Below are 25,044 nucleotides of genomic sequence, written 5' to 3'. Positions count from 1 at the left end.
GCGCCTTCGGCATTACAGGCCTACCCATTACCTTATTTAGTAACAAAGGAAAGAAGGGGAGGTTGTAACTACTCTTTCCGTACATCGGGAGATCTTCCGAGTGCCATTCCCTAGAGTGGTCCTTATAATTGCTTCCATCCCACCCCTCAGCCTGACTCACTCACCCAGCTGTGCTTGCGCTCCAGGCATTCCCAGTCACTGAGCTGTGGGAATGCTACTGGATCAGCCTGCTGTGCGGGATGGGGAGTTTCGTGTAGGACTTCTCTGACCCAGGAGGGCAGAAATCAATATTCAGACAGGCGATGGCTTGTGTTCTCGTGCTGCTCAAGTATTATATCGAAGTAGGTTATCTTAAAGGGGAGAAGTCTTGCTAGCCAGGGTGTCCAAAACTTGGCGCTTGAGAAGCCTCTGTGGCTAGAATCCTGGCAAGACCTGAGCTTACAAAGAGGAGAGGCACAAAGTGCGTTGGTAGGACACTTTGGTGCACTCCCCGTAGAGAGCATAAAATCTGGGGGGTGCAGGTGGATCAGGTAAGTGTTACAAAACGCTGGATGTTCCTCTTTGCTTCAGTGGTTAGATCAGCCCAGATTATCACCTAATGACACGTGCATGCCCATCACCGTGTCCTGTCCGTGCTGGAGGTTTTGTACCGCATTCCCTGTATAAACCAGCACCTCTGGCAGGCGAGAGGTTTGGCTTATGGACAGCAAGTCCCTGGCCCGTATCAGAGGCTGGTTGCTGTTCGGTGCAAGTCTGAAGACTGTGTTACGTCTGGACACTCTCAGTGCATCCTAGTTCATCTCTCTGTTATTTTTTATAGTGCTGCTGGAAGTTTTTCAGGATAAAGGACAAAGCCTGCTACACATGTAGTTTTTCCATGAACCATGTCAGTGCAAAAGTAGAGTCAGGAGGGAGTGGAACCTTATTTCCCAGTACATCTCTTCCCTGTGTGTCGGATAGCACAGCTCATCCATGTACCCTTTTGCTTCAAATTGCTGATTGCACTGAGCTTGTAGAACTGAGTTTGAACTGAACTTTGTCCTGCTCTTTCCATTAATCCACTTTAAAAAAAAACCACCAGCAAATTTGCTCCTGCAAATTTCCTTAAGCTTTCTTTGCCTGAGCAGATATTATTAAGGTGCTTATGCCCTCTGAAAGAGCCTTGTGTGTTTGGTGATACGAGAGAAAGCAAGCAAGCTGCAGTGCGAGTCACAAATCCTTCGGATGAATTAGTGAGTCCAGCAGGTGAAAAATTGCACCTGGTAAAGCATGTGCCCTTTGAGAGGTGTTGCTCAGACGAGTCCCTTTGTTGTGCCCAGTCATGAAATACCCTTTTTTTTTTTAATTCCAAGTCCTGTTCTGGAGCACAAAGAAAGTCACTGACGTTTCCCATAAACTAGGTGCTGCTTTGTAGCTCTCCTTGCACAGGGATCTGTGAACTATTTGGATTTGCTTACTGTCTCTGAGGTCAGTACGAGGTGCCCACAGAAACTGAGAGTTTCATCTTTACGCAGCAGTGCTATTCATTTAAGGAGGAAAACAATGGTTAAACGAGTGGTTCCCCACTGAGGTGGGTGTCAGGATAATGTAAAGCACGTGCCTGTATCTGTGCACCAGTAAGACACAGTTAAGGGCCTCTTGTGTGGTGGAGCTGTTGCGGTTTGACTCAAGGCTAACTGACCTGGGCTTTTATTATTCTTCTTTAGTGATGATGATGGCCAAGGAGAAACCGCCAATAACTGTGGTTGGAGACGTTGGAGGAAGAATTGCCATCATTGTGGTATGGGTGTGATGGAGAGGAGCGGGGGGGTGGCTTCCTCCCAGCATCTTTTCTTGAGCTGCTTTATCCCAGAGGGTAGGAGGGACTGCTGGTGTAGGGGTGGGAACAGGATTGTTACCGCTGTTTTCTCCAGTTTTGCTGGTGGCTTTGGTTATTTCAGCTTTCTGCTGAAAACCCTTCGTATTTCAGTGCTTTAAGCTCTGAAATCTCCTTGCTCCCTTGAATCTACAAATATCAGATGTGTACAAATACTCAGCAAATCCAGGACATGCAGAGAAATCTCCTGAAGTATTTAAAAAAAAAAAACCAAACAAACCAACCAACCATAAAAAAAGCTCGCTGAGCTTTTCTTACATGCTGTGCCATGCTGCAGTGTAACTAATCAACATGCAGCTACTATCGCTGTGAAAAAAAATACCTTGCTGAAGATAAGCTCTGTTTGCCTGTGAGCATGTGCAGGGACTAGTTTGTTTCCAAGACACAATATTTGTTCTGCACACTAGCAAAAGGGTCTGTAAATTAGGGAAACGGTGTCCACAGATTTAAGTTGTGCACGTGGCTGTGCTTGAATCTCAACAGCAGCTGAAGTAGCCAGGGATTATATTCTTTTTGGCTATGTTTGTGGCCAAAGCTGCAGTACCTTGCAGATCCACTCCTGCCCTGCAGGCATGGTAGACTTCTGGTTTTGGTGTTATTTCTGTCTCTTCTCAGGATGACATCATCGATGATGTGGAAAGCTTTGTAGCTGCTGCAGAGATCCTGAAAGAGCGTGGAGCCTACAAGATTTTTGTGATGGCTACTCACGGGCTCCTGTCAGCAGATGCCCCCCGTCTCATAGAGGAATCCTCCATCGATGAGGTGCGTCTGCTTTCTGGGCTGGGGGGGAGGGCTGGCTCTGGTAACTGGGTTGATTTAAGGCACCAAAACCCACAAACTGATGTTCTTCCCCTGCCACGTAGCTCATCTCTGAAATGACTGGTTTCATCAGATGCTTTCAGTTAGCTGGTTCTTCACTGAAGAAAAAAAAAAAAAACGTGTGTGATGATTACGTGTTCAGATCAGATCTGTGTATGTTTTCTCCTTAATGCACAGATATTAGCCATCCCTGCTTGGACACTTCTCTTCCCGCAGCTGGGTGCATGTGATCGCTTTCTCACTGCACAGACCTTCTACCTGACCCTCTGCCCCAGCTGATGACGGGCTGTTGGGTACCTTAAGATTTCAGACCTCGCCCTTAGTAGCAAACATGTCAGATCCTGCGCTCTAAATGCACCCGTCAGCCTGTGTGGAGGTGGCTGTTGCAGAGTGCTGGTTACGCCGGGCCCCTCAACAGATTGACTGTCATGTGGGGGAGACCATTTATTTTCATCTTTTTTTCCTAACATACACGGATTTCTCCCCCTGAACTGTGAAACAGCAGGTACACACCACTCGTGGAGTTGATCTAGGGTAGCTGTTGGTGAGAGCGAGCGTATCAGCAGCACAACTAACTGTCTTTTCTTTTTGGCACTCCATAGGTGGTAGTAACCAACACAGTTCCTCACGAGGTGCAGAAGCTGCAGTGCCCCAAGATAAAGACTGTGGATATCAGTTTGATTCTCTCTGAAGCCGTCCGACGAATCCACAATGGCGAGTCCACGGCCTATCTCTTCCGCAACATCACTGTCGATGACTAGACCTGGCGCTGCCCCCGTCCTGGCTTCCACAAGAGAAGGAAATATGCATGAAACGGCAATACCATAAATTATAGGCATAACACAACTGTTTATTCTTGTAGGAGCGTGAAGGTTTTCAGAGTCTTGAGCCATGAGATCTAATAGAAAGCATCAACCTGACCAGCACTTTACAGGTGAATAGAAGAGGCCACTGGCAATGGGGAGGATTACATCTTGAGAGAGATGGAGAAATGAGGTGGTGTTGAATTTTTTTAAGTTCCTTTTTTTTTTTTTTTTAGTGTGTTATCTCTTGCCCTATAGGGGGGGAACGAAAAGCAAAAAGAAGTAGCTGTCAGCTTATGAGAAGGGAATAGAGACTGCAAGTGGGCAGCAAGAGGAGACAGCCTTTGGGTTTCTGTTTCTGCCTGTGACTGGCCTGAGAGAGCGCAGAAGGCAGTGCTTTATTCAGGCAGCTGGGCAGGACTGCTCGCTGCTGGCAGAGCTGATCAGCAGAGCAGCTCCTTGCCAACCGAGTGGCCTCTCATCTCCTGCACAGCATAGCAAGGACTTTCATCAAAACTAAGTTAGCGAACATCCAGAAAGGGCAGCTTAGGGCAACCCATTCGCAGGGCTGCTCACATCCTTGCGTCGGGGCGCTGGGAACAAGCTCACGTGTGTCTCCCAGCAGGGCAAGGGGTGCTAGTTAATGCGCTGGCCTTTTCATTTTACGAGCCTTGGATCATTATTGTTCTTCAGTGGCAAGTCACATGAGGGTCTAAGTCCTCACTTGAAACTTGTCTGCACTGCAAAACGAGGCGCAGTTTCTGGAGTTGCATGGAGCTGATGAATTGTGGCAGTCTCATGGGGAAGGGGAGTTGGAACAATATCTGCCTCTAATGCAGCTGTTCTCTCCAAAACACTAACACTGAACCTGCAATAAAAAGCACAGAATTTTTCATTTTTGGTGGTTCCCCGGAACCTTGTACCCCCTGAACAGCTGCTCTGTCTGTACCATGGGGCTGTTGCTGTAACCAGGCTCACTTGGAGCTTCCATGGGGAAGTAGGACTCACTGCTTGCTCCTTTCTTGAGTGACACTAATCCTTGGCTGGAGGGGCACTTGAGAAAGCTGCACAAGGTGCTCGTGAAAGCTTTCGTCTCCAGGATGATACAAGGATAAATTCCCAAACTGTGATCTTCCCCCTTGATGAGGCTGACAAACACACTTCAGTAAAATCTATACCACTTTCTAGCCTGCTGATGCGTGGAACAAATCCTGCTTGGAGGCAGCAGCTTCAAAAGAGCACTGCTGATAACGGGCTGTCTCTAGCAGGCAGTTGTTTGGTTTTGCTTATCCTTCAACTTCTGCCTACATCCTTCTCTTCCACTCCAGCATCTAAAACGTGCGCGGTGCCTAGGGGCAGGCAGTGACTCTGGGAGAAGGACAAGCCTTGAACACTGGGCAAACAAGCGTGCCTTGGCCTGGGGGAGTTGGTCCTGCAGCATAGCGCCCTGTCTCGTAGCTGGTGGGGGTACGCAAAAGCCCGGAGCTCTTGGGTCATCTCCAGTATCCAGCATGGATTAAACCTCCGAGCCTGATCCCACGAGGGATGCTCGGGGCTGGATGAGGTCTTAAGGCTGTTGATGGTTTTCCTGCGTTTTCAAAGCACTGTGAACAAATCACAGCTGTACTCTGTGACCACAGCGTGGCTCCTTGGCCGGGGGGAGGAACACAGTGCTGTGCTGAAGTGTGTGAAGCCCTTGCAGGTGTCTGCGTGTGCCCTTGTTCTGAGCCAGTACCGGATCATACTCTTCACATTTTTAACACTGGCTTACACTATGAGCAGTATTGCTCTTTTCTCCCCTCAAACTCCTTGTCAGACCGGCCAGAAGCAAGGTCTGGGCTTGCTGAGTGTTCTTGCCCCAGTCAGGCTTGCTTGTACTGGGCTGTATTTGGGTGGAAACGGTGAAGCCACAGCACCGGTGAGCAGAGGGTTGTGCTGGTGTCCCCTGCATTGTACTCGGGACCACAACCTGAATTATTCTGACTGCTTCAAACCTTACCCTGACTAGAAGCCAAAAGCAGTTGGCTAAACTGAAGCCAGGAGATGTTCACATCTCAAAATTCTTAACTGCTTTAGGAAAACCAGTACCCTGTGTTTCCTGGGACAACAGGGGTGGCGGGGGGATGGTGCGTTGGGGACACAGCATCTGCCCGACCTGACCAACCCAGACCTAGGTTGCCATCCCGTCAGCATCAAACCTCAGCGTTTTCTCTCCAGCCCCAAGACCCTCCCCTTGCTGTTGCTGCACCACTGTGCTGATGGGGCCTGTGCTATTTTAGGGAGTCTTACAGCTTTTCCTGCCGGTCCCGAGTGCTGTCTAGACAGCTTGAGCAGCCCCTGGGCGTAGCTTTAGCACTCCTGAGCCCCCCGCTCTGCCGCTGACTTGGAGGTAAGACTTAGGGGCACTCCAAGGAGGGTTTAGCTTCTTGCCTCAGTGCATCTTGTTCCCATCTCTTAATCTCTCTGCTCCCTCTTTGAATTCAGTCCTCCCAGTTTGGAAGAGAAGAATACAGACTAGATGCTTTGGTTTTAATGCCTGAAAACAGGTATCTGGTGTCATTTAGAAGAGCGAGTTCTGCTTCCTGCTTGCCCACCCTCATCCTTTCTTGGAAATGGTCTTTGAGTGCCTCACCCAAGGGGGTGCTCTGACCGTGTGACGGTCCGACCTGGACGTTTCTAAGGGAAAAGAAAGTCTTGTTGATTATTTTTGTAAGTACTTTGATGGATCACTCGGGCTCGAAGATTTTTCCCAGTGTTTGAATACTTCCTGGGGCTGTCTGGATGCCTGTGTTTAGCTGCGTTTCTTTTTCCCCCGCTCTCACGGCTCCTTTGCTTCGGTGCAAGGTGCGAGAAATCTGTGTGTTGATGCAGTCAGCAGCAGCCTTCCACCATTGCCACGTCTGAGGGAGAGGGTAAAATCTGTCATGCTTTTGACACCTCAGCCAATAACTCAATGGAGGTGCTTCCTTGCCGGGACTGGGCTTGTCTGGGAGAGTTTCAGGGGGGAGCAGGGTGCCGGACGGGCAGGATGGTCTCTGTGCGCGGCGCAGCCACGGGCTGCAGGGAGCTGCGTCAAAATATTCGACGTCACCAGTTGTATTTTGTGTCGTCACAGTGGAAAAGGCAGCGGGGAGCCCGGGCCCTGCCCGCCGCCGGGGCCGCCGCGTCGCCTGGCAACGGGAGGCGCTGCGTTATCCCGCCCTGTAAACACGGGCACGTGGGCAGCGGGCTCGGCCAATGGGCAGCGGGCAGCGGCGGGTGGTGGCCAATGAGGAAAGGGAAGGGGTGGGCTCAGGGTGAGGGGCGGGGCTAGGGGAGAGCAGAGCGGCGGCGGGGACGGACGAGTAAGGTTGGGGGTGCGCGGTCGGGAGAGGGGGACTGGGGGGCTGGCGAGAAAGTGAGGCGGGGGGCAGGGGCAGGGGCAGGCAGAGCTGGGTATGAGGCTGGGGGTGGCCGGGGAAGGAGACACCCCTCCCTCTCCCCCAGACAGCCCTGCCCTCGGGGGGTCACCGTGTCACCCGCCCCCCCGCCGCTTCGACCACTTTCTGTGGTGAGGAGGAGGAGGGCGGCTGCCCATCCCTCCCACCCGCCCAGGTCCCCTCCAGGCAAAAGGGGTGCTGTCGTGTCCCCCCCGGTCAGGCTCTGTGTTTTCGGGCAGGGCAGCAGCCATGGACCCGCTCAGCCTGTCCCAGCTGCTGGACGTCGCCATCGGGACGCCCCAGGTCGGGACCGTGAACTTCCCGGCGCTGCACAGCCTGCTGCAGGCCATGCTCAGGCACCTGGGCCTGCAGGACCTGCCTGCCCTGGGGCGAGGGCACAGCCCGACCCCCCTCCTGGGGCGGGACCAGCCCCCCGAGTCACCCCCGAGAGAAGAAGGGGGACAGGGCGGAGGCCCAGGCACAGAGTCGCTCACGCCCGCGAAGGACCCGCTGCAGGGGACCGTGAGCACTCCCCAGGACGCCTCCGTGGCTGCTGACAGGGGGCAGATGACGACAAAGATTGAAGAGAACGAGAGCAGCACCTCCAAGGTAGAGGCTCTTCCCTGTTCCCTGGGTGCCCCCCCCCGTGAGACACCCCCTCCTCTGGGGTCTGCACCACCATTGTGGTGCCCTTAGGTCTGGTTTAAGCCTGAGCTCGAGGTGGTATGTGGGGCTTCACTGTGGGAAAGGGATGGAGTTTTGGGGAGAAAGAGCTGGGGCTGAAATGCTGCTCCAGTTGCTCTGGGTTCTCCCCAAGTTGCCATCAGCAAGTCGTGGGTCCAGTACAGCAGCCGGTGCCCTCAGCTCCACCAGCCAGAGGCTCAGCACCTGTGGAGATCCAGCCCTACCACTCTCCATCCCTCCCTTCCCCACTCCTGACCCACAGCCAGGTACGGCACCCACTCCTCAGGCAGCTGAGAGGCTCCATCAGCATCTCATGAGCCTCGTCTCCCAGCCCAAATCCCCTTGGCTTGCCCAAGGGCTAGACCCAGCACTGGTGGGGACTGGAGAGGGGCCTCATCCTGCACAACGCTGAGCCATTTGGGGCTGCGAGCATCCCCAGTGGGAGGAAATAAGCTCAGGTTCAAGGAAACGGTCACCTTGGGTGCTGCAGGGCCGGATCCTGCTGGGGCTGGGACATGTAGGGAGAAGGCAGCAGGGAGGGTTTCCCCGGGTGGCTGAGCTCACCCTCCTCGGGGCAGGCCCCTGCTTGATCGCTCCCCGCTTCGTTAGCCGCGGTTGCCGCTGCCCTCGCGGGCCAGGCTGTGGTTGAGAGGGTGGCAGCAGCTCTTTGCCCTTTGGATCGGCTTCAGTAGTCTTGCCCAGAGCCCGGTGTGGGGAGGCAGGGCTGGATCTGTCCCCACTTACTTGGGCTGTGCAGTGGGCCCCCCCCGGGGCAGGGTTGGGGGGGGTCTCTGGGGAGCTGCTGCCGCTTCTTGGCTGCTGAAGGTGTGATGAATGGTAAGTGCTGCCCGCAGTGCCCCCGGGACTCACCCCCGCCACTCCCCTCTCTCAGGCCGTGGCGCTCTACCAGGATCTCCTCGAGGAGATGGGCAGGATGAAGGCGGCGCAGTCCCGCATGGAGGAGAACATTCGGATGATCCGCGAGACGCTTGGCATGGTGAGCTGCTGCCGGTGTCCCCAGGAGGCAGCTGGGCCCTCACCCCGCTCCCTGCCTCTGTGTCACCCTGCCACCCCTGCCCCACGGCCCTGGGTGTCACCCGGCGTGAAGGGTGCCAGGAGGGAAGAGCAGGAAGGGTGTCCCAAGGCTGAAGAGGTAACTGCATGCACCAACCAAAGTGGTGCTAAGACATTTTTTAACTAAGCAGCTGTAAAGAAAGAAACATGGGTGCTAAGAAGGAGAGGAGATAAAGATCTACCCATGCAACACAGCCACAACCCTGCCTGGCATCCCTCTGTCCTGTGCCCAAGTTAATTTTTGGATGCTCCTTTTCAATCCTGCTCCTGTGTCTGGGCTGCCATCCCTCTCCTTGTCCCGCTCCAGGGGAATCTCCAGGACGCTGCCAGCCAGCTGCCGGCCCTCCGTGACCGGACAGCGTTGGACAGTGACATGGTACGGCCGCGCGCACGCCCGGATCCTGCTCCGGGAAGGAGGCGGCTGCGTGCCCGGGGCACCGGTGCACCCAGTCCCTCGGTGTCAGGGCACGGTCCCAGCAGGGCTGGGCAGCGATGCTGGAGGGGGTCAGTGCTCCTGTGGGTGCCATCTCACCCGGCTACGTGGCCAGGGTTGACCCCCTAATCCCCTTTTTCCCCAGAAAAAGCTGAAGGAAAGCCTGAGCCTCTCCCCAGCCCCGGAGCAGGTAAGCAACTTGGTGCGCTGGGAGGTGCTGGAGGATTGCCTGGTGGGCAGCAAAGCAGGAGGAGGAGAAGGAGGAGGAGAGGGCCGAGGTCTGTCGGTGGTGAGTGCTGGGGCATCCCAGCTATGGGAGTGGGACTCAGCAGGACCGCAGCCCCCGGGGCCTCGGCGGAGGTTTGCTCAGCACTTCTCTTCCCTGTGCATCCCGCCGGGAGGCAGGACCTGGCACCAGCAGAGCCAGGGCAGCTCCTCGGCTGCCCCAACAGAGACCTCCTCATCGTCCTCATCGTCTGTGCCACTGACAGCCCCCAACAGCCCCTCCGTGGGGCAAGGGAGCGCCCGAAACCCTTGGGGTGACCGCGCAGCCCCCTGTCCTTGCTCAGCGTTGGGCAGGACCACGGCTCCCTGCCCTCCTGGTCTCTCTGGGGCTGGTAGGTGGGAGCCGGGGACAGCGGAGGGACATTTTGGGGCAAACCCCAGCATTCTGCACCATGAGATGGTTTCCAAATCCTACCTGGGGCTGCTGCTCCTGAAATGAAGGCGCAGCCCATTAGGCTGGGAAGCGGGTCTGGTCCAGCAGCTCTGGAGTACAGAATCCCATTGCTGGAGAGAAGAATGCCTTGCTGTTGTGTCAGGTGGCATCAGCAGGGGGTTTGCTGATCTCCAGGATCGGCTGCTGAAATGACTCTGCAGGCACAGAGGTGGCCAAAGGACTAAGGGGACTGGGGAGGGGCCGTGCGGCTGGGGCGCCCGGGGGTCCCTGTGGGTTGGGCAGTCTCTGCCTTTGGGGTACTTGAGTTTGGCTCCGTGAGCTGGGGGGTTTGAGGACAGGGCGGGCGGCCCTTGCCGCTGCACTTCCGCCCATAAACCTGCTCCCCTTTGCCTCCTCTTCGCAGGATGGCAGTGAGGGCCAGGCTGCCCCCGCCGAGCCCCCCACTGCAGACATGGACACCCCGCATGGGGCAAGCTCAGCGCTGGGACTGAAGGGACCAGGGACACAGCCTGCACCCAGGACCAGCAAAGGGACCAGCAAGGGGACTCCGCGGACACAGCCTGGCTCCCCGGGGACGCAGAGAGCACCAGTGGCCCCTGAGAAGGGGGCAGGTACTTCCTTGCCGACGCAGAAGTCTCGGACACAACTTAGACGACCAACGTGATCAAGTTGATGCCACTTTATTAAAGGCTACGCAGCAATTTATACTCTATCACAAGCTTCACGCGCCGCTATCTTATTGCTAATAGGCTAAAGCTACTTGTTCACGCGCCCTTCTGCCCTCTATGATTGGTCCCAGTGTGGTGTCCACGCGCTGCTCTCCCCCCAGGTAGACCCCCTGTTTTCGACATTCCAACATCTTTATCTCTTGGCCAGGAATGTAGTTTCTCAGGCCGTCTCGGCCTTTTTTATGTCCTTGAACACAGCTGCAGCTTGCTGTTACAGTGAGGCCCCTTGGTCTGGATCGCTCACAACATATCCGTTGTTCTCCAGCGATGCCACACTTCCTCAGTTGAGACAAAGACTTCTGATGCCCGTGCCACCACCCTGGGGACACAGACAGGATCCCCTGGCATCAAGACCACTACGCTGGGGACAGAGTCAGGGGCCCCTGACACCCAGACCTCCACCCCAGGGGCACAGCCAGGGGCCTCTGACACCCAGAGCACCACCCCAGGGGTGCAGCCAAGTACCTCCAGCACCCAAACCACCACCCCAGGGGTGCAGCCAGGATCCCCTGGCATCCAAACCACCACCCCAGGGGTGCAGCCAACACCTCCAGGGACCCAAGGAGGAGGAGCAGGGGTTCAGCCAAGCCCCTTCCGCATGGACTCCAGGCTTTCTGGCACTGAGAAAGTCCCTGCTGAAGCTATCCCTGATGCTCTGGGGACACATATGGATGTCACAAGTCCCAAGGAGGGAGGCAAGGCTTTACCCAGCACACAGCTTGCCTGGGCAGGCCACCCGGCAGTGAGGACCCTCTCGCCGACAGCCCAGGGGTTAGAGATCCCCCTTGACACTGATCCCAGGGCCACATCCCCTATGCAAGAGCCGCCCGTGCCCTGGGGATCCTCAGGCTCCAGCAGTGTCTCCGACCGCTGCGCAGAGACGGTGGAGGCTCTCCGCCAGATCGGGCAGCTCAGCCACCTCTGTGCCAGCCTGAAGGAGCAGGTGGCCCAGCTGGAAGCCACCAAGTCAGACCACGCCGAGCTTGAGAAGCTGCGCCTGCTCTTCTCAGAGGGAGGTAGGAGCCCCTGGGGGGGCTGGCAGGGGGGTGTTTGGCATGGGGACACCCTGGGCTGGGGGCTCATTGTGCTCAGAGCCTGGCCTCAAGGCCGAGACCCCCTCACTGACAGCATGTCCCCTCGGACCACATCTAGACAAGGAGAGCATCGCCAGCATCCTGGCCGACCTCCAGGGCCGGGTGTCCTCGCTGCAGGGCCTGACCTGTGACCTGCAGGGCGAGAATGGGAAGGTGAGCTGGCAGCAGTCCCTGGGGGGGCTGCGGGGATGCCAGGGGGGAGTTGGGCAGGGAGGAGGCAGCTGAAGGGCCCCTGGGCTGGGACAACAGAGGGGGCTGTGCCCTGACTCATCCACCACTGCCTTTCCCAGATCAGGCAGCTGGAAGATGCCCTCGGAAAGCTGGAGGTAGCTGGAGCCAACTGGAAAGGGGATGTCAGCGACCAGATCACCCTGCAACTGGCGTAAAAGGACGGACAGGGTTTCCTACCCTGCAGGAGGAGCCCGGGGGGACAAGGGACACCCCCTGAGCGGCCCTGTGGAGGCTAAGCCTGCCTGTGCCCCTGTCTCACTGACCAGGTCCACGCTGCAGGAGATGAGGTGTAAGCTGAAGGAGCTGGAAGAGCCGCAGGAGATGACCAAGGCCACGCTGGAGCGGTTGGTGGCCAAGACGGCTGACGAGCTGCAGGAGCAGGTGAGGTCCAGGGGCAGCGCTCCCACCGCCACAGCATGGTGGGGTGGTCCTGGAGGGGTTCCCAGCCACATCCCCAGCCATGTGGTATGGCCTTGGGGGGTGCTGGCACCTCCCAAGGGGATGCTGGGCAGGGTGACAAACACCCCTTGTGCATTGGGGCTCAGTGGTAGAACTGGCCTGGGGGAGGGAGGATTTCCAGACGGGCTGGTGCCACAGCACCCGGATTTGTTGCCTGCCTCCACCTCATCTCGGAGCCTACTCCTTCTCCCCTTCCTGCAGCTGGGCGAGCCGAGGGCGATGGTGGCGAGCACAGGGCAGGAGCAGGCAGAGGCGCAGGCAGCGTGCCCCGTCTGCAGCACGGACATCAGCAAGCAGGCGGGGCAGCTCCTCCAGCGCTACGAGAAGCTCCAGGAGGTGGTGGACGATTTCACGTCGCGGCAGGCAGTGGGCAACGTGGTAAGGCAGCTGCCAGGGAGGAGCCAGGTAGGGAGATGCCAGCATGGGGGGCTTGGGAGGGGGTTGCCAGCACCCCCCCAGCCATGTGGTATGGCCTTGGGGGGTCCTGGCACCACCCAAGGGGGCGCTGGGCAGGGTGACAAACACCCCTTGTGCCTTGGGGGCTCAGTGGCAGAACTGGCCTGGGGGAGGGAGGATTTCCAGACGGGCTGTGGCTCCTTCCCCACGTGCCTCTGTCTTCCCCTGGGTCCCTTCAGCTGGTGTGACCAACCCCACGGGGGTGATGGGGCGAGTGGGGCCACGTAGCCACTTCTCCCTGTCCTCCTGCCACGAGCTGGCCCTGCCCATCATCCCTCCATCCTTTCCTCACTGCTCTCCTGCCTTTCCCCGCTGCTAGAAAGCAGACAAAACCGCCCTGGCCGGCAAAGTGAGTCGCACCCAGTTTGAGGCGAGCATGGAGCGGCTGAATGAGAGGATGCAGGAGACGCTGAGCCGGGTGATGGGACAGGAGCAGGGCTGGCACCAGGTCCAGCGGCAGCTCAGTGAAGAGATGGACTCCAAGGTGAGGGGTGGCACGTCCCCGCTGCGCAAAACTGGCACCTTCGGGGCTTGGCAGCCTAAGGCAGCATCCCTCTGAGGATCCCCCCTCCTGGCTTTTCATGGGGAACATGATGTCCCAGCCCGGGGCAGCTGGCTGAGGGTGTGTGTCTGTCCGTAGCTGGACCGCCTGGAGCTGGGGCCTTTCCGGCAGCAGCTGGAGGGGCACTGGAGGAGCATCCTGGAGCAGCTCAAGGAGAAGGAGCCGCTGACGGAGGCTGACGATGCAGCTGGGATGAAGAAGTGAGTGCGATGGGGGTGGCGATGGCTTCTCCTCCCACCGGTAGCAGGTTCCCGATGTTAACGGAGGCACGAGGAGGGGGACCTGCAGGATGGAGCCCTCCCGAACCAAAACTGGGATGTGGGTGCAAAGGTTTTCTGGAGCAAGGGTGGGGAACGGCGACTTGTCCCCCTGGGCAGGGGTGTGACACGCGGCGCCGCAGAGCTGGGTTGTGACCTGCCCTCCTGGCGAGGGGCAGGGGGGTAATTAGCGCTGACGAAGTGATGAAACCGGTGTGAGGGCTGGTTGGGATGGCAGCTACGGGTGCCTGCGCCCTTCGCCTCCCATCCCTGCCTGCCCTGGGCAGCCACAGGCAGCTGCCAGGTTTCGGAGGTGCCCGCAGGGCCGAGGCGAGCGTGTCCCTGTCCTCGGGGCAGCTGTGACAAAACTCATCCTGAAAAATGTGGGAATCCTGCATCCCCCAGGCCCGGCGTTTGTACCCCAGCAAGAGGTACAGGAACACCCCCATTCTGTCCTTGCTGGTACCCCCAGTTCCCATGGGACTGGGGTGCTGTGCGTGCCTGTGGGCGTAGTTCCCATAATGGTGGTTTTTGGGTGCTCCCCTCAGTGGATTCTCCGGTGCCTAATATGAGGTGGAGCTTTTTCCCAAGCGGGAGCCCACAACCAACTGCTCTCCCCCATCGTAGCCCCTTGATTTTGTAGTCAGCTGGTGGGTTGTGACCTTGTTGGGGTGGGGTGGGGGGTAAGCCAGGCTCAAATTCCTGCGGTTCCCCCCGCAAATACCATAACCCATTACAATGAAGTGCCCAGCACCTTGCTGCTGCCTGCCAGCTGCCTGCCTGTGTGCAGGCAGGGCTGTATCCCCTCCAGGAACTCACCCAGCCCTTCCCCCCCCCGCCCCCCCCCACAGGCAGCTGCTGGCCCATTTTCACTGCCTGTCCTGCGACCGGCCCCTCAGCATGCTGGTGCCTGGCCCGTGAGTACCGTCCGGCACGGGTGCATCGGGGGGTGCGTGGGTGATTCGGAGGGGAGATGGGTGCTGGCAGTGCCCCGCTGTGCCCGGCACGGGGGTTAGGGTGTCTGCCTGGGGGGGTGCAGCCCTCCTGAGCCCCTCCCTGGGGGCAGTGGGATGCCAATGGGGTACAAGCCTGTGGGTTTTGGGGCACTGCCCCGAGCTGGGGTGGGTCGTGTGTCCCCTGTCACCCACCCACGGCTCCTGCCCTCCCCAGGCTCATCGTGGCCATCCCGTACATGCCACCGCTCCCCCCCCACCTTGCCAGGCGCTCCCATACTGTCGTGGAGCTGGAGCAAACACGGCAGCACAGCCACAGGTAGGGGACACGGGGACCCGGTCCCTGGGGTGCAGGTTGACCCTGCCCTGGAGAGGGAGAGCCCTTCCCAGGGTGGGGGTGAAGGGATGCAGGGGGGGCCTGGGCAGGGCAGGGGAGCAGAGATGTGCTGCAGAGGGGTCAGCTGTGCTTGTCCCCGGTCTGTGGCGTTTTACAGCCCTCCCTGCGCTGCCCTGTCTAGCCCAGGTCTGTGTCTCAGTGGTGCTGAAGCCACATGTGATGAGCTGTGTCTGGTCTCAGCCTGACCTCAGGCTTCACTGGGCAGTCAGCTGCCTCCTGTGAAACAAGTCACCGAAATTAAACACTGCAGCTGGGACAGCCCAGCTCCTGCCTCCCGGTGTCCCTTGCGTAGGGTGCAGGGACCTGCCATGGCCATGACCAGCTCACCAGGGCCACGGGGAAAGAGCAGATCCAGCACAGCTGGACAGGCGTGGGTCTCCTTCAGCAGTCGGAGGGCACCCGGGAGGGACATACCCCACCGGGGAGCACCCGCAGCCCCCTCCCTGGCATAGTAGGGTGAAGCACGGGGTGCCACGGTGCTGGGTGCTGAGCATCCCTGTGCTCCGTCCCACAGGGAGCGGGTGGCCGAGTGCAGGTACCCCCGCGTGCCACGGCTCTGCGGGGGCCGGCACACCCTCACCCACCCGCTGCAGCGCTGCCCGCACCCCCAGCCCCACCCACCCAGCGCCCCGCGGCCGCTCCAGCCCCGCACCCTGCTCCCCATCAAGGTAAGGATGACGAAGGTAGGGATACAGCGGGGGCAAGCGAGGCTGGGAGGGTGATGCTGAGCATCCAGGGTGGGGGTGGGGGGATCCGTGCCTCGGTTTCCCCAGGGGGAGCTGGGTGGGGGGGTTTGCCTGGGGATGCTGATTTGGGCCCCGTGTTTCAGCCAACCCCCTCTCTCCTTCCCAGCACGACGAGACGGAGCTGTTGGGCCAGGATGGCCACATCTACAGGGGCCGGCGGGGCAGGCAGCTGCCTGTGCTCGTGGGCAAGGAGGGTACGGCTGGGCCACGCTTGGGGAGGGGATGTGGCGGGGGTGAACTGGGCAGTGGAGTGGGCAGGGTGCCCGCGGGGTGCCAGGTTTTCCCCCTTTCCCCCCCGTGTGTTCTCCCTGGCTCCCCCCAGCCCAGCTCCCTCTGCTCCCTCCTGCCAGACTTCCCCAGGGCCAAGCCCAAGCTGTCCCCGAGGCAGTGGGATGCGAGGGACACCAGCCGCCTGCTCTCCCGGCCCCAGAGCACTGCGTCCTCGCTCAGCCAGCCAGGTACGGCCCTGCCAGGGCACCGGGGTGGGGGGAGAGGGCACCCTGCTGTGTCCTGGTGGGTGGGGGCAAGCAGGGTGGGATGGGGGTTTGGGGTGGAGTGGGGTGGGAGCAGGATGGAGGGGGAGGACTGGAAGATGGGGCAATCGATCCCCGTGTTGGAGCCAGAGCAAGGTGGAGGGATGTGGCGGGGTGGTCCTGGCCACTGTGGGACAACAGCCTGTCTGCTTCAGGGTGGGGGCCAGGACCCCGTTTCTGGGTGTCTCTGGCCAGGCAGGTGCCCATGGGCGGTGCCTGCCCCAGGGGCTGCAGGGGGGCTAACCCCTGCCCCTCGCCCCCAGGCATCCCCACCTCGCCAGAGCACAGGCCAGCCTCCTCCCACGGCCGCCTCTCCCAGGCACGGGGGCTCCTCCTGCCCCCCCAGCCCTCGTGGGACGGATCCAGCACCCCGGAAGCCAGGCAGGACTGGGGGTCCCCGACTGAACCCCCACCACCCCGGCCACCGAGCAGGCGAGCAAGCATCTCTGGCCAGCAGCAATAAAGGGCGATGGGCAGCCAAGCACCTGCGCGGCCTGAGTGGGGTGGCCCTGGGCTGGGATCTTCCCATCATGCATAAGGAGGGGTCGCAGCATCCCTTGTCCTGCGGCCACGTGTGGCCAGAGGAGCTGAAACCAGCCCCTGTCCAACCCCCCTCCCAGGGTCTGTGCCGGCCCCGTGCTGCCACGCTCTCCCTGACACCCCCTGGCCTCCATGAACCCCTTTTCGGCCCCGATGGCTCCTGACAGGGAGCTTGTGGCCCCCAAAAGGGTCTGGGGGAGCCCACACTAAAGCAGGAGGATGATGACGCTCCGTTGCTGCTGAAGGTGGTGGGAGATGGGGACTGTGGTGGGAGATGGGGACCGCGGTGGGAAGGGTGGCAGCAGGACATGGCTTTAACGCCAAAAGCGAATCCCACCCCAAGCCCGCTGGCTGGCTATCGCTTATCCCGCGGGATGAGCATCACTGAGCAGGTTTCCTTATCTGCTCATGGATTGTCACCCCCTTGTCCCTCTTCCAACGCGGCCATTGATGGAAAGAGGAAGGCACTGACCCCACTGCTGCCGGGCTCGGGGCAGCTGATGATTCCCCCCTCCGGAGCGAAGCACCATCACCCCTTCTCTGCCCCCAGCCCTGGGGACACACATCCCCTCCTTTCTCTTACGCCACCCCCATTGCTTGGGGGTGCTTTTCCCCAGCCCCCTTCTGCCACCCCTCACCGTCAGATGGGAGAAAGGTGTGCTGAGACCTGGCATAAGTCGTGTCACGAATGGAGAGGTACTGGGCAGGGAAACTGCAGTCCCTAGAAGCGACATGGCGGGGGGACCTGGGGGTGTCATGGCTGGGGACATGTGGCCGTGTGTATGGGGGAGCCGGGGCTGTCCCAGCACAACGTGCAAAGCACCGGGGACAGCCCCAACTCCCCTGGGGGAACGGGGACGGACACACCAAGCTGGTGGCACCTCTCGGGTGAGTGGGAGGGTGAGAAACCCTGAGGGGAACCCCAGAGGCAGCCGGGGGGGACCCAGGCACGTGGGGAAGCATCCCCTCACCCTGCCATGGTGCGTGCTTGGGGGCTGCCCTGTGGAAAAACTGCTCCCCTGGTAGATCTTCTCCCCAGATTCGGGCGAGGGGGGGGAGCACCCAAACCTGCCCCCCACAATGGCAGACCCCAACCCTGCCCACCCCACTGCAGTCTCCAGGCACCTTGGCCCCCAGGGAGCCCCCCCTGCCGGGGATGTTTGTTTTTTTCAGGGGAAAAATAGGTGCTAAATACCCGCCTTGGGGGTGCCCAGGTGGCTCCAGCAGGATCTGGGATTCCCTCAGTGCCACCTCCAGTGGGATAACTGGGAGCACTCAGAGCAAACTGGTGACCACTAGAATAGAGCCAGCAGAGGACCATCTTGTACCCCAGGAGGGGGGTCAGGCATTGATGGGCTTAAAAACACCCCCCACCCCCCGGGACTAATTGCATTTGCAGGATTTGGCCCAGCTGGGGCTGAGCCCTTTGGTGGGTGTGTGTGTGTGTGTGTGTGGCCCCAGCTCACCCCCTCTCCCACCCACTGTCCCATTTGCTGCTGCTGGGACCCAGCTGCACCCTATAAACAAACACCCCCACCCCCCCAAACATGAGCACCCAGCCCCACATCCCTTTTTGGGTGCTGCCTGTGCTGCTGGAGCAGGTGAGTAGCCCCAGCTGGGGCATTTTTTTCCCTTTTTTCCTTTTTCCTTCTGAGGTTGGGCTGTGCTGGGGGTCTCCCTGTTCCCTGGGGGATGACTTGCTGTTGTGCTTTGAGCCCCCCCAGCCCTTGCTGCCATCTCTGGAGCTGCTGCGTTCCCATTTTGGGCTTTTTTTACCCCAGTTGCTTGGTGTGTGAGCAGTGTGGCAAGGGGGGGGGGGGGTGTGTGCCGTGTTCTTATTCAATTTTAATTTAGTTTGGATATTTAAGCACAAAACCAGGGGCTGGTGCGTTGTTTGGAGTCGTTAGAAGGGGGGTGGCACAGCAAGTGGCTTGTGAGGTCAGGGCCTGGGGCTGAGCAGTGTCCTGGGCCTGGGGGGAAAGGAGTTGGTGGCCAGCGAGCCCCCACCCATGGCCCTCCTGCAGTGGGGGACACTGAAAAGGCATCACCCCCCCCCCCCCCCCCCCACCTCAGAGCAGGCTTTGCCTAAAAGCCTGGCAGCCCTGAGTATCGCAGGGCTCCCTGCAGGGCTGAGGCCTGGGGGGCTCATCACATGGGTGGGTGATGGGGCTGGGGAGGGGGACACAAGCTGCCGGGGGGTGGGTTGCAAACCGCAGTATTTTGTGAGGGTGCAGGATGGGGTTCGGGCTGCACCCCAGGACATGGGGGTCCTCGCTGTGCTCACATGGCCCCCCCACGGCTCCGGGGTCCCCCCTTCCCTCTGCTCCCCCCTTCGGGGATGGCAGCGGCGGCTTCTGCAGGCAGAGCGCAGGCAGAGCGCGGGCAGCACGTGGGACTCGGCGCAGCCTCCTGGGGGGGGCCTGTCCCCACTGGTAATGCTGCGGCTTGGGGGGGGCTCACGCCCATTCTCGGTGCCCTTGCAGGGATGTGCTCCCAGCAAAGAGAGAAGGCAGGGACAGCTGGTGTTAAAAAAGTGATTTTTATTTTTTTATTATTTTTAAATTAATAAAAAACCTTCAACCTGTTTTTTGTTGTTTTTTTCTTCTTTTTTTGTTTTTGGTTTTTTTTTTAGCAAGATTGATTTGAAAACTAGAAAACCTCCCCCCAGCTCCCCCCTCTCTGGGGAAGGGCCATGATTGGCAGTTGCAGGGACAGGAGGGGCATCGCCTTGATAAATCCCCCTATGCCCTGGGGGTGCCGAGGGAGGGAGGATGGGGTTGGGGGGGGTCCGGGGGGGTCTGTGCAAGAAGCCAGGCTGAATTTCAGAAGCCAGAGAAGAGGCGTCTTTGCTCTGGGCGCTGCAACAAGCGTCCAGGAAATCCAGAGCCAGGGATGGGGGGGCCAGTGGCTCTGTGTCTGTGGCCACGATCCGGGGTGCCAACAGCTGCCTCCATTTATTTTTTGTTATTTCCCCCCCACCCTTCCTTCTCCTGCCCTGCTGCAGGGATGCTGGGGGGGAGCCACAGGGAAACCCCCCCACCCACCCCGTGCTGCTGCTCCTTCTCTCTGGATTTATATACATTAGATATATTTATATATTATAGTTATATATTTAAAAAAAAAAAAATGGGGGGAGAAAAGACCAGCTAGTGACTCTTGCAGAGGCTCTCATGGGCCGGTGGCCTCCCCGGCAGCATGTGTTTCCCCCCCCCCCCCCCACCTTAAAAATAATAATAAAACCTAGAAAATTATTCCAGTGCGTTTCTGGGGGTTCCCCCACTCCCAACGCCCTGGGCCAGACACCACCCCCCCCCCCCCCCCGCCCCGTCCGCCAGCCCACTCTTATCTCTGGCCATCCATGGTGGCCACGGCTTTCTGTGGGGGGGCAGCGGGTGGGGGGGCAGGGGGCCAGGCAGGCTGCGGGTGGTGCAGGTGGTGGTGGAGGCCGTGGGCAGTGGGCGAGGAGGGGGGCAACCAGGCAGGCTGGTGGCTGGGGGGTGAGGAGGCCCAGAAGGGGCTGAAGCTCCCGGGGGGGGAGCAGGCCATGGAGGTGATGGGGCTGTTGCTGCTCTGCAGGCTCTCGGAGGTCCGCAGCTTGGAGAACATGGCCAGAGCGTCCGGGAAGTTGGGCGGTGTGGCCGGCGTGTTGCTGGGGGTGCACATCTGCGGGGGAGAGGAGAGGGCAGGCATCAGATTGCGCATGGATACTTTTGGGGTCCCAACCTGCCCGCAGGAGCCGGACACGTTACTGGGGATCCTGTTTGTATCCCACACCCAGGACCCCCCCAGCTCCAGGGGACACTTAGAGCCCAGGTCTGGCTGGTATTGGGGGTCCCCAGCGCTGCTGTGCAGCCCTCAAGGGTCTGGGTGGCTCCCCAAAGGTGTGGGGGCTGCCTGGGGAGGGTCTCCACCCAGTCTGGGTGCTCAAAGCCCCAGGGAGAGGCAGGTTTGGGGAGGGGGACGCTGCTCTGATGCCAGCTGCCCCATGGAGGGGAGTAGCAGGGACGGGGCTGATGCAGTGTGGTCCAGCATGATGGGTGGGGAGGGTGCTGGGGTCCCACAGGACCCCCCCTTCACCCAGTTCCCTGACACCCTCCCTCCCCTGCGCACCCTGGCAGGGCACAGAGAGCAGAAGGCAGGCAGGGCCCCCCCCGGGATGCGAGGCAGTGGCCGGGCCCCGTGCGGTTCCCGGTACGGCCCCTGCCTTCTGCGTACCCAGTTAAATTTAGCACCTTCCCCCCCGCCCCCCCCCGGCCTAGCCGGTGCTGGATCCGGCCCTTTTTGCAGCCGATCTCGCTGGCAGAAGGAAATCTGGTGGGGGGGGGACCCGGCCCCGTGCTGGGGCTCAGGGGCTGGCGGTGCCGGGGCCTCAATTCAGCAAAGCACTTGCTACACTCTGAGTATGGGGGGGGTGCTAAAGCCCCCCAGAGGGGATATGCGTGGGGGGGAGGGGGGGGGCTTCCCCCCAGCAATGCAAAATTGGGTGGGTGCCTGCCCTAATGCCCCCCTTTTTTATCTCCAGAGGGGGGGGTCGCTGGCAGGAAGCAGCCTTGTGCCACGGGCTGCTCTGAACGCACGTGGGGGGGTGGTTAGAAAAAGCAGCACTCTGTCCAGCCCAGTCCCTTGGGGGGGTGGAATGGTCTAGGGGGGCACTTTCGCCCCGCTGGACCCACCGAGCAAAATTGCCCTGAGGCTGCACGGGGAACACACGTGGGGGTACCTGTATGGGGCACACATGTGGGCAGGGGGGTGCACTGGGAGGGGACACGTGGACACGGAGGGGGTCTGTGCATGGGGAGGGGGTTCACCCCGCTGGGTTAAATCCATCCCAAATCCCCATCGCCCTCACGGAGCCGTGGCTCCCGTCGGCTCCCGTCGGACCCCGGGGTGCAGCCGAGCAGCGCGTCTCGCTGCTGTGCTGCTCGTGGGGATGTCGAGCAGTGCCAAGGGGCCAGGGCAGCATCTGCTGCCTCCGGCAATGGCGAATCGGGGAGACGCTTCTGATGGGGAGTAGCTGCTGCATCTCCCTCTTCCTGGGATTTGCCCTGGCTGGCACCCGGCAGCCCCAGCTGCTCCCCAGCACATGCAAGTGCCAAATCCCTCTTACTGATTCCCCCTCAGCCCCATCCCGGCCACCCTTGGTGATCGCCAGGATGAGAGGAGCAGCCGGGAATGCTGCAGGTGCTCCCCGCTCCCCCCTCCTGCGCCCAAACCCTGGCCAGGGGGGTCCCAGCCAGACCTGTTCGAAGACGGGGTGCTCCCCCAGCCTCGGGGAAGCAGCGGCCGGCAGACCCGTGCTGGCAGTGGGATGGATGAGCTCCCATCAGCGCGCGGAGCTGGTGCACCCCAAAAATGCAATCACAGCCAGGCTGGCAGCGAACGCGTTGGTGGTGAGCCGGGGTGTTCCTCCCTCACCACACACAGGCTTTGGGAAAGCTCATTTCAGAGCTCACCTCAATGCAGTGGTAAGCCAGCTTTGTTTTAAAAATCACCTGTAAATTTGGCAGTATCTGAAAAGACACTTGTTACAAAAAAAAAAAAAACACTCCCCAAAAAAGAAAAAAAAACTTCAAGTGGTTGTGTTTTGAAAAAAACAAACAACACCACAGCCACACATGTGCCACCCACCAGCCCTGGACTGAGGTTGGACACGATGCTGGAGGGGGGACACAGCTCTGAGCTTCTGGGGTGGTGTTTGCCAGATTAATTTAAAACATTAATTTAAAAAAAAAAAGAATTGCCATGTAATTATCGCCTTCCTCCTCCAACACTTTCTGTTAAGGAGCTGCTCCACTGTCAGTCCCACCATGAGCTGCCGCTCTGGGGAGTCCTTTCCCCACAGCCCGGACCCGTGGGGGTTTTGCCGGGTGTGGGGGAGCCTCCCCTCCGTGCGGGGGGGAAGGTGACGTTCCGCCCCACACCATAACGCTGCTGCACTCACAGCTTTGTTCTCTGCTGCTTGAAAAAGAAGTAGAAACCGCAAGCATAAAGCCCCTCGTCTCACCCCCTGCCCCGAGCCGTGCAGGGCGTTTTAAGCTGCAGAAATCAGGATGCTGGGCAGGGTGGGGGACAGCAGCAAAAAAATGCCAAAAATGCGAGGCGGGAGTATTCGGGGAGAGGGTGAAAGGTGTTTTGTCACCACGTGGAACACAGTGTTAGGAAAACAACGTGGGGAAGGGGAGAGCTGCCCAGCTCTGGGCTGGCTGGGGGTGACGGGGCGGCCGTCCTGCTCGGGGTGGGAGGGGGGTCCTGCTCGGCCCCGGGGAGCGCAGGGATGGGGAGCGGGATGGGTTTCATCGGAGCTGCTTTGCATCCCGCTGCCGGCAGCCGCCCGACAGGAATCGCCCTGACGAGGCTTTTGGTGTGAAAACACAGCGAGGCCCAGACCCGGCCGGCAGCTCCCACCGGCTCTCCCGTCCCCTCTCCCACCGGGAAAGAGGGTTTTCCAAGAGACGACCCTTCGCAAGCTGCCTGAGACAGCGAGAAAATGCGCAGGGGGAGGAGGAATTAAAATAAAAGGGGTTTAAGGGGGAGCCAGCCGGCAAAATTACTTTCTCCGAGAGAGCTGCCGGCGATGCCGGGCTGGCTAGTGATTTCCTGACGGCAGGAGAAAAGGGGGAAAAAAAATCGCCTTAGCCCAGATCCACTCCTTCCCCCGCGTGCGGCACCGTTTAGTTCCCTCAACAGGAAAAAAAACACAAAAAGACATTAAAAAAAACCCAAAAAACACAACAAAAACCACCCGGGGAGGGAATAACTTCCTCCCCTTGGCCAAGGGATGTGCCCTCGGCCAAGGTCAAGCGGCGTTTGGGGGAAGGGGGGGCTGCAGTGGCCCCCCAGCCCGGAGAGCCCAACTTCCAGCGCGATGCTTGCGGAGACAAACTATTTCCTGGCAGACATTTTAGCTCGTGTTTACATTCGCCGGCTGCGTGTTCCTCCGGGCGCAGAGCAATATGGCTGGCAGGGGAGCTGACAGCTCCGCGGCCCGGGGGGGCTGGGGGGGCCGGGGGGGTGGCTGGGGGGTCCTGAGCTGGGTGGTGTTTGTAGGTGGGGGGGTGGGGTGGGGGGGGTTGGTAGCTGCTGGGGTGGGTTTAAAGGTGGGTTGGGGAGGGATGGGGGGGGGTGCGGGTCCCACTTACCATCTGGGGGGGGTGGTGGCTGCTGGGAATGTTGGTCTCCTGGAAGAAGGTGCTCAGGGCCGTCTGTGGGGACAAGCTGTCAGCCCCGGCCCACCCGAGACAAAGGGGGAAGGAAAACACGCCCCCACCCCGGTCCACCCCGCAGCCCCCCCCCCCCCCCCCGCCCCGTGGGACCACCCCGGGGGCATTCACGGGCGCCCCCCACCCCCCCCCCCCCCCCCCCCCCGCCAGGCCTAAGGCAGGGGAGCCTGGTGCTGCCCTTCACCCGACCCACTCGGGGTCGTGTCCCCCCACCGCGTAGGGGCTCCCCGCGAGGGGGGGGGTGTACAGCCCACCCCGGTGTTTACACGGTGTCCCCCTCCCCAGCGGGCCCACCCACGGCCCCCCCGCTCCCAGCTCGGCGGGGGGAGGGGGGGGCGCCCCCGCAGCGGAGGGCGCTGGGCCCAGCTCGGGTTACGGCCCGGGTATAAATAGATTCGGGGGGAGCTCAGAGCCGGTTGTTCCCCCCCCCCCAACTCCGCGTGGGTGCTGGAGGGGGGGGCGCAGCGGCCCAGCCACGCATGTCGGTGGGCCGCGGCTGGGCCGGCCTTCCCCCCATCCCTTCCGCCCCGTGGCTCCGCGGGCAGGGGGGTGTCGGGGGCTCCCGGTTTGACGGGGAGAGAGGGGGGCGTTGTGCCCCGATTTGCGCGGGGGGGGGGAGGATGGGGGGGAGGATGGGGGGGGCCCGTCCCGTACCTCGAACTGCCAGTGGGCCGCCTGCAGCAGCTGCTTGGCCTGGTCGGCGGCGCAGCCGGCCGCCAGCACGAACTGGTTGATCATCACCTGGTGCCGCAGCTCCTCCATGTTCACCGACATGGCGGGGGCGGCCCCGCCGAGCGCACCCCTGGGTGCCCGGAGCGCGCCCGCCGCCCCGCGCCGCGCCGACACCGGGGGGCGGCGGGGGGGGGGGGGGGGGGGAGGGGGGGGCCGGGGAGGGGGGGGGGGGCGCGCGCGCGCGCACACACACACGCACACACACACACAGACACACACACGGGGAGGCCCCGCCCCCGCGCCCTGATTGGCTGCCGCCGCGCCGCCCGCCCCGACGGGCGTTCGGTTCGAATCTTCCAGCTGCCCCGGCGCCACGCCCCGCCCCGCCGCCTCTCCATTGGCCGGCGCT

General features: G+C 60.5%; 4 protein-coding genes across 4 annotated transcripts; 3 read left to right on the top strand and 1 right to left on the bottom strand.

The window, feature by feature from the left end:
• The first annotated feature begins 302 nt into the window (after nucleotides 1-302).
• LOC141932995 (phosphoribosyl pyrophosphate synthase-associated protein 1-like) lies at nucleotides 303-4,393 on the top strand. Its single transcript, XM_074847242.1, has 7 exons — nucleotides 303-341; nucleotides 821-886; nucleotides 1,128-1,285; nucleotides 1,672-1,780; nucleotides 2,492-2,638; nucleotides 3,298-3,409; nucleotides 3,558-4,393. Exons 1-7 carry the CDS (start codon nucleotides 303-305, stop codon nucleotides 3,563-3,565), a joined length of 639 nt encoding a protein of 212 aa, XP_074703343.1. The 3' UTR covers nucleotides 3,566-4,393.
• A 6,720-nt stretch (nucleotides 4,394-11,113) lies between these two features.
• Nucleotides 11,114-13,124, top strand: LOC141932994 (glutamine-rich protein 2-like). Its single transcript, XM_074847241.1, has 6 exons — nucleotides 11,114-11,531; nucleotides 11,668-11,762; nucleotides 11,900-11,991; nucleotides 12,107-12,221; nucleotides 12,501-12,765; nucleotides 13,075-13,124. Exons 1-6 carry the CDS (start codon nucleotides 11,114-11,116, stop codon nucleotides 13,122-13,124), a joined length of 1,035 nt encoding a protein of 344 aa, XP_074703342.1.
• On the top strand, nucleotides 13,051-16,684 carry LOC141933143 (glutamine-rich protein 2-like). The gene is made up of 8 exons (XM_074847543.1): nucleotides 13,051-13,239; nucleotides 13,396-13,517; nucleotides 14,426-14,491; nucleotides 14,745-14,846; nucleotides 15,439-15,592; nucleotides 15,777-15,864; nucleotides 16,021-16,128; nucleotides 16,467-16,684. The coding sequence occupies exons 1-8, from the start codon at nucleotides 13,132-13,134 to the stop codon at nucleotides 16,664-16,666; spliced, it is 948 nt and encodes a 315-aa protein (XP_074703644.1). The 5' UTR covers nucleotides 13,051-13,131; the 3' UTR covers nucleotides 16,667-16,684.
• A 3,371-nt stretch (nucleotides 16,685-20,055) lies between these two features.
• UBALD2 (UBA like domain containing 2) lies at nucleotides 20,056-24,841 on the bottom strand. The gene is made up of 3 exons (XM_074847561.1): nucleotides 24,618-24,841; nucleotides 23,883-23,945; nucleotides 20,056-20,406 (listed from the first exon to the last, which is right to left on the bottom strand). The coding sequence occupies exons 1-3, from the start codon at nucleotides 24,735-24,737 to the stop codon at nucleotides 20,086-20,088; spliced, it is 504 nt and encodes a 167-aa protein (XP_074703662.1). The 5' UTR covers nucleotides 24,738-24,841; the 3' UTR covers nucleotides 20,056-20,085.
• Nucleotides 24,842-25,044: the final 203 nt, after the last annotated feature.

The sequence above is a fragment of the Strix aluco genome, chromosome 21 (genome assembly GCF_031877795.1).
Source record: "Strix aluco isolate bStrAlu1 chromosome 21, bStrAlu1.hap1, whole genome shotgun sequence".
NCBI lineage: Eukaryota > Metazoa > Chordata > Aves > Strigiformes > Strigidae > Strix > Strix aluco.
Note: the sequence above shows the minus strand (reverse complement) of the source record. Positions and strands in the feature narration are given on the sequence as shown.